This window comes from Gorilla gorilla, chromosome 5, assembly GCF_029281585.2.
Source record: "Gorilla gorilla gorilla isolate KB3781 chromosome 5, NHGRI_mGorGor1-v2.1_pri, whole genome shotgun sequence".
Lineage (NCBI taxonomy): Eukaryota > Metazoa > Chordata > Mammalia > Primates > Hominidae > Gorilla > Gorilla gorilla.
In genome coordinates, this window is record NC_073229.2 from 133,064,956 (window position 1) to 133,076,901 (window position 11,946).

Sequence of the window (11,946 nt, forward strand, 5' to 3'; positions counted from 1 at the left end):
TAGTTTTTCAATAAAATGACTTCTGTGCCATTGGGAATTTCTTTACTCAGGAAAATCTTAGATATACTAATTTCGGAGCCAGCATAGTTGCTAAGGATTTTACATTTACGTGCTAAAAACATCAGCCAATCCAAACATTGTGTCAGGTTTTTTGTCCAGAACTCAAAGCTGTGGTTAACAACTATAACCACTGAGACAGCAAAATCTTCAAAAACATGCTGAAATTTTTGCTTGACTTACCCAATTTCCTGTTGAATCATAATGTTTATATTTAGCAAACTGTGAACCTAGATGAAAGTGCTTTCTAAAATATTAGATTGTTGCCCAAGATTGAGACAACCTTATTATTATTTGTGTGTCTGTGTGTATCTTAAAAAGCAATTATATGATTCCATGCTTCATTTTCTAGAGTAACTCAGGGATTGTGTATAAAATGGAGGCAGGAGGAGGCCCAGCGTGAATGAAGAGGTGGAATGGCTGTAGCCAGACACAACTGTGCCCTTTGAAATTCCTGGGAGAGGGTTGGAAGGAAACCCTCATACCAGTGACTGAGTAACTTTGGTTCTGAGAAGAAGCAAATCTCAGAAACATTCAGAAGGGCCCGTAAGGGTTAAATAAATTGTTCTGTGATTTCTGATTCACCCCTATAATTCAGCTCTTTCTGGGGTGAATAAGTTATCCATTTTATTTGTCCTGAAAAACAGGTTGATAGTCACGGTTTCTCATAGAAGTTCTCTATTAAGCAACATATTGCATAGGAGGTAAAAAATGCAGACTTGAACTTATTGGACTCAAAGTCTGCTTTCTAGTAAATTTAAGTATGTTATAAATATGTGTCAATTAAATAACTCGCCTGACTTATTTTCTGGCTTTCACTTGCCTTGATAATGTTGATTTTATTTTATTTTTTATATACTTTGGACTTCGAATAGGTTAGTTATCCACAAATATGAGCAACTATGTTTTTTATATTACTTGAATATTCATGTTTACTTTTAGAATCCATATCCATAAATTATCAAAGTTAAGGCAGATTCATAAAAACAATGACCCAAAAGATTGAGATGGTAGTCTACAAACTATCTGTAGTTCCAGAATCCCTGAGCCTGATGGGAAGTCAGTTAGAGTCTTGGTTTTGTGAATATTCATATATTTTGCTACAGGGTGCTGCCGCAGAAGACCCTACGGGGGTGGTACGTAATATGCAATGTGTATACCATATTGACTTTCTAAAATCCATATGTTCCTGCATCCCACACCACATCTGATTCCAAAGGTTTTGGATAAGGGATTGTGAATCTGTACTGATGTGGACTAATTTGTCCTAAAGACAATTCAATTTAGTATCTGATGGTGAAGTCTTGCATTGGGTTAGATAGATTATCTGAAACCTTGCTATTAAGGCTATTTACTGCACTGCAAATGTTTAATAATAGCTTTGTTGACAGCCTCTATTTACTTTTGCTGCTTAGGTGATCTTGGATGCCCTGTGTGGCTCAGCTGCTCTTGGCAGTGGGAAGGGTTGATAAAAGGCAAGCCTGGACTTGCTGCAACTGGGAGTGGCCATTTCTAGCATGTAGTATAATGGGAAGGCCTGTGTGTTGGGTGGGATAGGTGGATTGCACAGCGTCCCTGCTTCTCCTGGGTGACATCAGCACCATTTGATGGTTTGAGGATTCATTTCAGAATTCAAATACATCTCTGAATTCAAATGAATTCTTAAATATATGCCATTATGTGTTATCTATGGATTTCTCTGCTATTTTCACAGATAATCATCAAGGGACTTTATTGAATTTCTTGATGCAGAGAATTTTATTTTAATCCATATTAATATTAAAAAATATTAATATGGATATTTACTAAGGTATTACACACATTCAATATGTGTTGTATATATTTTTCTCTTCAAGAATAATAAGAATGCATTAGAGGCATTGGAAAATACAGAAGAGCACATAAAAGAGATTAATAATCCTAATCCCAATATTTAGAGATAACCATTGTTACCCCATTTTACAGAAGAGAGGTGAAGCAATTTGCCCATAGTCAATCAGCTAGTAGGTGGCAGAGCTAGGATTCAAACCCAGATGGTGACTCCAAACCTGTGCTATTGATAGGCCTCCTGCTCAACTTGTCCTTTGTTCAAAGTAACCTGAAAATACATGGGCCATATACCCTTTTGCTCCTCTGTCTGTCTCTGTCTCTCTGTCTTTCTCTGTCTCTTCTCTCTCTCTCTCTTCCAACCTCTCACCTTCCGATTGTTCCTGATTTCTAACTCTTTGTGTGACATTTTTAGTGTCCAGGCATCTTCTGTGTGGACACTTAATTGGTACCAGGTCCACCCTGCCCCGAGAGGGCATGGACTCCCTGACTTGATGTAGACCAAGTGCCAGATGAAGGACTTAAGGGGTGGTCTTCAGAGAAGAGAGACTGAGGAATACATCTCAGGACTATTCAGTAATGCCTCAGCACCGCAATGCCACCTCCAGCTACAGTCAGTGTTTTAGATCTTGAGATACTGCCTGTGTGAAATATAATCATAATTTGCAGTTTCTAATATGAGTTACATTTCCCCCCAATGTTACCCTTTAGTCAGCTAGTTTGCTGCAAGTCAGCATAGCTTTGAGGTCAAATGCAGAGGCTGGGGAGTCATATGACCCTGGGCAGATAACTTAATACACCTGGGCTCCACTTTCTTCACTTGCAAAATGGGGACAGTTTGGGAACCTCCTCATAGTGTTACTGCAAAAATGAAATGGAGGCCTCCTGCATCTTGAGTACACAGTCAATGGTTGCTATTCCCTACAACCCATATTCACAGGCAGCATCTACTCTTGATGGCTTGGTAGTATCACATAGGCATGAGATACTGCAGGGGTGATAACCTGTTTGTATACTTGTTTAATCAGGGAAATGAAATTAATTATATACTGTATATTGCTAAAGGCTTGGCACTGAGCTCAGAGCTTTACCTATACCATGTCTTTTAATTCTCATACCCTTGAAGGCAAATATTCTGTTTTGCTGATGAGGAAACAGAGACTCAGGAAGGATAAGAAACTGGACCCCATCACTCACCATGTCCATAGTGGAGTTGGGATTTGAATTGAGATTTGTCAGCCCTGAAGGCCCAGGCTTTTCTGCTACACCACACAAAATCACTTGGCATTAATGCTACTGGCCCCATGTTAGTGTGGACATTTTATTTCTATAGAAAATGTCCATTTTAGGTCTCCCTTTTAGAAAATTTTTCATTACACATTTTTAAAATCCTTATTCTTTACATATTTATAGTTACCTATTCTACATTACGGAGGGATAAGTTTAAGTAAAAATGTACTCAAAACTGTTTGCCTTACTGACAGTCATCAGTATTTACAAAGCTTACTACTTTATGAAGTGACCAGATCACATTTTAAAGTTCTGACTTTTTTACATTATCCAGTCTGAGTTTAATTTGGGGTAATTTGATTAGAAGACCTGTAGTTCTAATGAGAAATAGTCAGGCTTGGAGAGCAAAGGGTAATTTAATTCTCTAGTTTATTAATTGCAGTGATGAATAGTAAAGGCTTTTGACCGTGCTTCATGACAACTCCTTTTTCATAGCTTTTTCTCCTGCTCTGGATTTCTTTTGCAGTCCCAAAAGCTGACCTGCAAGAAAAGGACGCAGAAATAGAAGTAGACGAAGTCTTTTGGAATACAAGGATTGTACCGATTTTGCGTGAATTAGAAAAGGGTAAAACACAAACAAACAAACAAAAAACCGTTTTTGTTTTTTTTAAAAAAATACCTGTAGTTATTTATGTGTTCCCCATTGCCCTGATATTTTTAGTAAGTTTTCACTATCATTTCTGTGAACATGTTCAAAAACAAATGAAGTCATCTATTTATTTACCCTGTGTGTGTTAAATATTACATGCACACATAATTTTTAGTAAGATTATGTTTTAAATGCACCAAGAGAGCCAATTTCTAAAACTTCCCTTTGTAATATAAATTAATTAGCATTTCCTCTGTCCAAGGAAATGCTGGTTTAACCTCTGTCAGGTGGCTCTTCATACTCAAGAAAGTAAAAGATTAAAACAGATTTCAGGCTTGGAAGCTGAGTCTCATAAACTGGCGTCCTTGACAGGTGTGCCCGTGGTTTCCTTGGTCCAACTGGTATCTGTCCTACTCTCTTGAAGGGAGCACATCTGTCAGGAATGCCACCCACAGCATGGGAAATGGCCTGGGATGTGTCCCACCCTTGCGCTCTGAACTGCCCCAGAAGTGAAGGCCCACCATCGATGGGTCCCTGCAAGGGTAGGGAAAGCGTGTCATGGGATGGCCCTCCACTTTCTCCCTCTTTGCAGCTAGCTCCTCAAGGATTCTCTTTCTGAAGTTAACCAGGCTCCTCTGGAGCAGTGGTCATAGCCCTAGGGAGAGCCCAGGGCCTGGCACACAGTGCACAATAAGCCTTTGCTAGGAGTTGTTGATGAGCAAACCAGCTTGGTAGCCACAGGAAGATGCTCTAAGAGAAGCAGGGTAAATGAACCCTCCCCAGCAACCAAACAGGGATGTGCTGCAAAAGACCTGATTACTGAAAGGTTCAAATGACCTCACCCCTCCTCTGCTCCCCATTGGTGCTTGGCTGTGTTCATGGTTAATGTGGGAGCCCTGGACAGGGTTCTGGTCCCGGTGCTGCTACTCGCCAAGCATATGGCCATGAGGAGTCACCTAGACTCTGTGTGCAATAGTGTTCTCACCTGCCAGACGAGGTGGAGATTAGGTTATCTCCAAAGGCTTCTGCAGCCCAAAGTCCTAAGGATATGAATGTGATGACTTTTTCCCCTCTAGAGTTACTATGTTCCCCCTCATCTTAGTGTGCCACGTTAGCTTTGGGCCCTTTGTTTCAGGAGATATGTGCAAACACTAGTGAGAAGAACAATGAGTCTGGATAAGGGTTACAGAAGAAAATATATTGCAAAACATTGAATGGGGACACTGAGTCAGTATTGTGAAGGCCTTTCTTGTAGGAAGCCTTCCTACAGGAAAGAAGGAATTTTTTTTTTTTTTTTTTTTTTTTTTTTTTGAGACAGAGAGTCGCTCTGTCACTCAGGCTGGAGTGCAGTGGCGCAATCTCGGCTCACTGCAACCTCCACCTTCCAGGTTCAAGCTATTCTCCTGCCTCAGCCTCTTGAGTAGCTGGGACTATAGGCACCCGCCACCTTGCCTGGCTAATTTTTTTGTATTTTTAGTAGAGACAAGGGTTTCACCATATTGGCCAGGCTGGTCTCAAACTCCTGACCTTATGATCCACCTGCCTTGGCCTCCCAAAGTGCTGGGATTACAGGCATGAGCCACCGCACCTGGCCTAATTTTTTTTTTTTTCTTTTGAGACAGAGTCTTGCTCTGTTGCCCAGGCTGGAGTGCAGTGGCACGATCTCAGCTCACTGCAACCTCCATCTCCTGGGTTCAAGCAATTCTTGTGCCTCTGCTTCCTCAGTGGCTGGGATGACAGGTGCGCACCACCACACCCTGCTAATTTTTTGTATTTTTTGTAGAGATGGGATTTTGCTATGTTGGCCAGGCTGGTCTCAAACTTGTGGCCTCAAGTGATCCACCTGCCTCGGCCTTCCAAAGTTTTGGGATTACAGGTGTGAGCCACTGAGCCCGGCTGGCATGTATTTCCTAGGAACAAAAGCATTCTCTTATGTATCTGGAAATTACCATACAATACTATAAAAATCTTACTCAAATTTTGCCAATTTGTCCCAATAATTTCCTTTGTAGAAAAAATAAAAGCCTGGATCACAAGTTCTCATCATTTGTCACGTCTCTTTCATGATCTTGATGTATTTGAGGAATATTTTACAGACTGTCCCGCAAATTGGGTTTGTCTGATGTTTTCCTGTGATGAGCTCCAGGTTAGCATCTTGGGCAGGCAGAGCACATGAGTGCTGCTGTGTCCCTCTCAGCACCTCCTGCCAGGAGTACACGATGCTGATGCGTTCTGTTGCTGGTCGTGTCCCACAGCTGTACCCACTGTCAGGTTTTTATTCTTTCCTTTGTAATGAATACATATCTTGGGGATAGAAGTTACTCTGAGATTATGTTACTCTCTGTTACAATCAAACTTTTACCCACTAGATTTAGCCCCTTGCAAATCTTGATAGTTTGTAGATTCAAGTTGTCTTTTGAAGCTATAGAGCATTTATAACAAACTATTTGGTATAAAGGATTGATTTGATCAATAGTTTAAAATTTGACCCTTGAGCCTTTCTTTCTAACCCCTTTTTAAAGCTAAAAACAAGTATTCTTGAGTAGAACCTACCAGGCTGAAGAGTTTGTGGAAGGAAGTCTTAGAAAATACTTTGAGGACCACCCACTGCCAATGAGTGGCCCAGAGCCTGGACTTAGGGTTTGTAAAGAAACTGCCAGTCACAGAAGAATAAAACAACAAAACACAAGTGTTTCATACAATAGGAGTTCAGGTTTTTCCCTTTATTTAAAGTTAGGCTAAGTCATTTCCCATCAATTCATTCATTTAAGTGCATAACCAAAAGACATTGAAGGTTACTTAGCTATTGAGGTTTAAAATTTTTTCTTAGATGTTATTGTTGAAAAGAGCTAAAAATGGCCTGAGTCACTTCCTTCTGCAGGCACACACTTCCTCTATGTGGGCTTCTAAGAGCACATTATGGTATTTATTTAAGATTGGTTTCCTACTTTTAAATTTCATGAAGGAATCTATCAGAGATAATATTATTCGACAGAATACATTAGATTATTTTATTTCCCCTCATGTTCCATTTTTTTGTGCTGTTTTTCTTCTTTGTATGACAATTAGTGTGGCTACCACTTCCAAAAATTACTTTCCCAGGACTTTGGGAGGCTGAGGCAAGCAGATCACTTGAGATTAGGAGTTTGAGACCAGCCTGGGCAAAATGGCGAAACCCCATCTCTACCAAAAATAAAAAAATTAGCCAGGCGTGGTGACACGCATCTGGAGTCCTAGCTACTCAGGAGGCTGAGGCAGGAGGATTGCTTGAGCCTGAGAGGTGGAGGTTGCAGTGAGCCAAGAATGTGCCACTGCACTCCGGTCTGGGTGACAGAGTGAGACTCCATCTCAAAAAAATATATGTATTACTTTCCTCACAAACATAATTATAAGATGAAAGGTTCAAGATCTCCCTGTTTCCTAACTAAAATACTCTCCTTTTTTTTAATTTATTTTTTATTTTATTTTATTTTGGAAGTAGGATCTTGCTATATTGCCCAGGCTGGCCTTGATCCTGGCATCAAGCAACCCTCCCACCTCGGCCTCCTAAAGTGCTGGATTTACAAAAATCTTTTTATTCTCCTGTTTTTTAATAACCACCTCCAGATAATGGTGGATTTTGTGACATTTCAGGCTTTTGTTCTATTAGAACCCTCTTTTCTTAGGTAATGAGCATTGTTCTCATAGGAAAATACTGAGCATTGTTTTTGTCAACAGATATATTAGAAAATGAATATGTGTGAAGTTATGCTATATACAGTATTCTATACAATATTCTCACTGTACCATGTGCTATTGATAGAAAGAAATGTAAGACTGGCTCACTTAGTATGACATCTATTTGAGGGCACTGGTCATATAACACAACACACGCATACGTACATGAAAAATAAGTAACCTAAGGTAAAGTTTGTTGAATGTGGAATAGTGCATCTTTTCTGAAGCAGCTACAACATAAACAGAGCCTCGAAGGACCAAAAACAGTAGGAATGAGGGTTATGGAGAACACTTTAGGCCAGTAGAACTATGCAAAAAAGAGTTGAAGGTCAAGATGCAAGTGGCATGCATCTGTGAGACTGAGCAGAGCATGGGCTGAGGTGGAGGGCATCTGGAGTAAAGGAGGCCAACTGAAGCAGGTAGCAGTCCCATTCTTCAATACCTCTTTGAAAGACTGTGTATTCTAGATAAGCTAATGACTGATAAGCAATAAGTCAACATGGTAGGAGATGGATCAAAGGGATGAAAAAAATCAGGTAAATGGAAGTGATAAGAAAAAAATAGAGGTCAGGAATTTGAAGATATCCAAGGAAATAATTACGGGGTTTTTACTTACACTGTCTGTGTTTGACACACTTGGAAACTTAACCTTAATTAGTAAGTGTTGCTTTACTCTCTTTGCTCTGACAGAAGAAAACATTGAAACGGTTTGTGCTGCTTGCACACAACTTCATCATGCTTTAGAGGAAGGAAACATGCTTGGAAATAAATTTAAGAGAAGAAGTATTCTCCTGAAGACCCTGTGTAAACTAGTTGATGTTGGTTCAGACTCGCTCAGCCTTAAACTTGCAAAAATAATTCTAGCAGTAAGTTTTTCTTTCCTCTGGTCTAGTAGACTATATCACATAAAAGCTTTGTTTAATGCTTTATTTTTAAATATTACAAAGAATATTAGAAATGCAGTGTATTTGTTTAGAATCTTGGAAAAAAATTAAGGTAATAAACTGACATCTCAGAATTTGACTAGGAAGTATTATCTAAGGAACTAAGGCTGAGTACATAGAAAATGTTAAAAGAAACTCAATGTTTTTGGACTGCAACTAAGTTAAAAAAAAAAAAAAGAAGAAGAAGGAAGGAAAGAAAGGCAAGAAAGAAAAAGAAATAACCGTAGGCAAATACATTCAAAATGGTTGCTCAAATAACTTGACTGGAGATCAGTAGCAGATGGTGCAGGCAGTGGTTTCTCTTGGATGCTTGATTCTGTCATATGATTTAATAAATAACTAAGTAATTTAGGCCACAGTCATAATAAACCAGGTGCTTTAGGAACCAGTGTGAAACCGAAATACAGCTGCGTATGGTCACAGGAAGGTACCTCAGTGGTCATAGAAGGCTTTCACAAGGTGTGAGAAGAAAAGGCCAGACACCAAAAAAAAAGTCTGTAGAAACTCTGTCTCAAACAAAATGATATCACTGTTTGAGGGGAGCACTTTGTTGTCACAGCCATAAACAGTTGGAACCAAAAGATAAGCCACAATTATTATAGAATGTTCTAAGAGAGCCGCTAAAACAAATGAATGAAGCTTTGTTTTCTTGGTTTCATACAAGTACAAGCTTTGTGCTAACACCCCATAATTTACAGAATTTAAAATCTTACAGTACACAGTGAAGGTAAGTGTTGGCATACTTACTGTTAGTTAATAAGAATGCCACCTTTTCTTATTCTGATAATGAAGTCTTTCATAAAGCAGAATTTTCTGAGCATATATCTATGTAATATCAGGGGGAGGCTACATTCTTATTCAGCTGTCAAACTATTAACTCTTTTTTTTAAAAATTGTGATATGTGGTCAAGAAAGCAATACTTCTTTGAAATAGTGATTTCACTCCAGGGCTCTGGTGGTGCAGCAGCTGCCCAAAGATTGCCTTTGCTATTTTAATCTGAATCCTAGACATTTTTTTCCATACCAAGCCAAAGAAAGAGAGAGAAAAAAAAAAAAAAAGAAAGAGCAAGAAGGAAAGGAAGGAGGAAGGAAGGAACATGAATTATTTCAATGCTTTGCAGAGTAAATATTATTTCGGTTATTAATGGTGTCATTCAAATTAATTATATATATGACACAAATTTAACTATTTTAGGGCAAAAGGCTAAGTGATCTGCCAGGCAGTGAACATGTTTTGAACTAAACTTGTGATTAGATAAAGCCCTCTTGGTGACATTGACGGCCTTGCTGAATCAGGAGCAAGATGCGAGGCTAAACTCCAGAGTGCAGAGCTGGGTAGGTTTGCCTTCTGACTAGCTACAGAACCAGCAGTTCAGAAGGGACCTTCAAATCCATCAAGGCCAACTTCCCATCTACTGCCTGGATCTCCTGTAACATTCCAGACAAGATCTTGTTTAGCTTAGGCCTTGGTGATGCGGTTCTATGTAAAATGTTAAAAGACTACATCATAAGAACTGTTGAAGAAGAAAAAATCAGCAAAAACTAAAGCTATATGGGACTAAGAAGTTTTTTACAACTTCTCTCTACCGGTTTATTGGCAAATAGTGGCAAATGAAAGTTTTCCAGACAGTCATCTTAATTTTAATCTTTGTGTCAGAAACTCTTACAAAATAATATACAAAAATATATAAGCTTAAATGTTACTATATTAAGATTTTTTAAAGGAGTACAAACAAATATATACAGTATGAATGTGACTATATTTAGGAGGGAAAAAATCTAGCGCCCTATGTACAGGGTAAAAAAAGAAAAGAAATACCAATACCAACTGTGATGCTATATAGTGGTACTAGTATGAGTGATTTTAAACTTTTCTTACTTTTCTTTAATTTGCCAAATTTACTTTAAATAGAATAAACTACTGTTTTTAACATAAGAAGAAAACTACCCTACCACAAGAACCTACTTTGTGCCAAGACTCTTTTTTTTTCTTTTTCTTAAAGACAAGATCTCGCTCTTGTCACCCAGGGCTAGAGTACAGTGGCGAGATCACAGCTCACTGCAGTCTCAAATTCTGGGCTCAAGTGATCCTTCTGCCTCAGCCTCCCGAGGAGCTTAGGACCACAGGCATGCACCACCGCACCTGGCTAATTTTTTTAAAATGTTTTATAGAATTGGGGTCTCGCTATGATGCCCAGGCTGGTCTCAGACTCCTAGCCTTGAACAATTCTCCCACTTTGGCCTACCAAAGTGCTGGGATTACAGGTGTGAGCCACTGCACCTGGCCAGAGACTCTTCTTGACACTGGGAATACAAGTGAATAAACTAGCTCCTGCCTCTGGGGTTGCCACAGTAGCAGGGCAGACAGACAGCAAACACAGCAGGTACCAAAGGAGATAATGAGAGCTAAGGGAGAAAAATAAAGCAGAGCAAAGGAAAGGGAGAGTAACAGGGAATTTTTAAAATAAGATCGTCTACATCCCTTGCATAAATGTAAGATTTTATTATCTTTTTATGTCTTAAAGTCATAATTTTACGGTTAACAATGGAGAAGCGGTACAAATTTGCACTGACTGTAAATTGACATTATAGCAGGCCTGGAGATAGTGGTTGTCTTTTTTCTTTTCTTTGTTTTCTTTTTTGTTTTTTCTTCTTATTGTTTTAATGAAAACTCTGATACAAGGTTTTGTTTTGTTTTCCTTTGCCACTTTTTACTAAAAATGTAAGATTTGTTGGGGAAAAGGAAAGTGAGTTGTATTCATTTTTTTCATGAAGTTTTATTAAGTATGGAACACATCCTACATACTACATATAGAAAGAGTAATAAATTGTGGTTTTGACCTCAAGGACTCAAAATCTAGTAGAAGGTAGTCAACCAATTCAAATATATTTCCAGATATTAGGAATAATATATATTTCCATCAATATAGAAATGTTCTTCTGTTTTCTTTCTTTCTTTTTTTTTTTTTTACCAGTCATCTTTTATTTGGAGGTTAATTGCCATTAGGATATGAAAGGATTCAGCAACGATCGAGATTGTGTTCCTCACGGAGGGGCTCGGGCCAAGGTCGTGGGGTGGGGGAGTGCAGAGCGTGTCCTCTTCAGTGATATTTGCGGAGCCACTCGTGCTTGAGATGCTTGTAGGAAAAGGAGTAGCTGAAGAGCACGTAGCATGCCAGCACCATGGTAACCCCCGAGATGCTCCCCTTCTTCACATTGATGTACTTGTTGTAGTACCGGTAGTAACCTCTTTGAAACGCTCCGAAAATGCCACTAGGGCTGAAGTCCCCCATCAAGATCCAGCTTGGCAGCTCCCCCAGTTTGACCTCCCGAAGTTTCTTGTCCTTCACTGGTACAACTGACGCTATCTTGGAGTCCTGGTGTCTGCTGTGTTCTTCTGTTTTCTTAAGCCCGCTTATTTTCTGGGGGTTTTAAACAATATTATTTTAAATACCTAATCATTAAACATTTATTAAGGTTCCCATTTCCTATTTTCCTCCTGGGAACAGAAGGAATCTCCAT

The 11,946-nt window shown here is 39.1% G+C and overlaps 2 protein-coding genes across 16 annotated transcripts in view; one reads left to right on the forward strand and one right to left on the reverse strand.

Moving 5' to 3' along the window:
• ARMC2 (armadillo repeat containing 2) overlaps positions 1 to 11,946 on the forward strand; it is a 140,689-nt gene that overhangs the window by 47,502 nt on the left and 81,241 nt on the right. For 13 of the 15 annotated variants that reach the window (XR_008680780.2, XM_063707166.1, XM_055390736.2 and 10 more), the window contains 2 exons: positions 3,641 to 3,739; positions 8,171 to 8,346. Coding sequence is in view for 14 of the 15 variants with exons in the window: in XM_063707166.1 (XP_063563236.1) it covers positions 3,641 to 3,739; positions 8,171 to 8,346 (275 nt within the window). In the remaining variant the exon portion in view is untranslated. The remainder of the gene's footprint in view (positions 1 to 3,640; positions 3,740 to 8,170; positions 8,347 to 11,946) is intronic. The other 2 variants (XM_055390730.2, XM_055390732.2) reach the window with 1 other exon arrangement.
• Positions 11,369 to 11,946, reverse strand: LOC101124099 (ATP synthase subunit f, mitochondrial). Its single transcript, XM_063707258.1, has 2 exons — positions 11,932 to 11,946; positions 11,369 to 11,846 (listed from the first exon to the last, which is right to left on the reverse strand). Exons 1-2 carry the CDS (start codon positions 11,944 to 11,946, stop codon positions 11,526 to 11,528), a joined length of 336 nt encoding a protein of 111 aa, XP_063563328.1. The 3' UTR covers positions 11,369 to 11,525.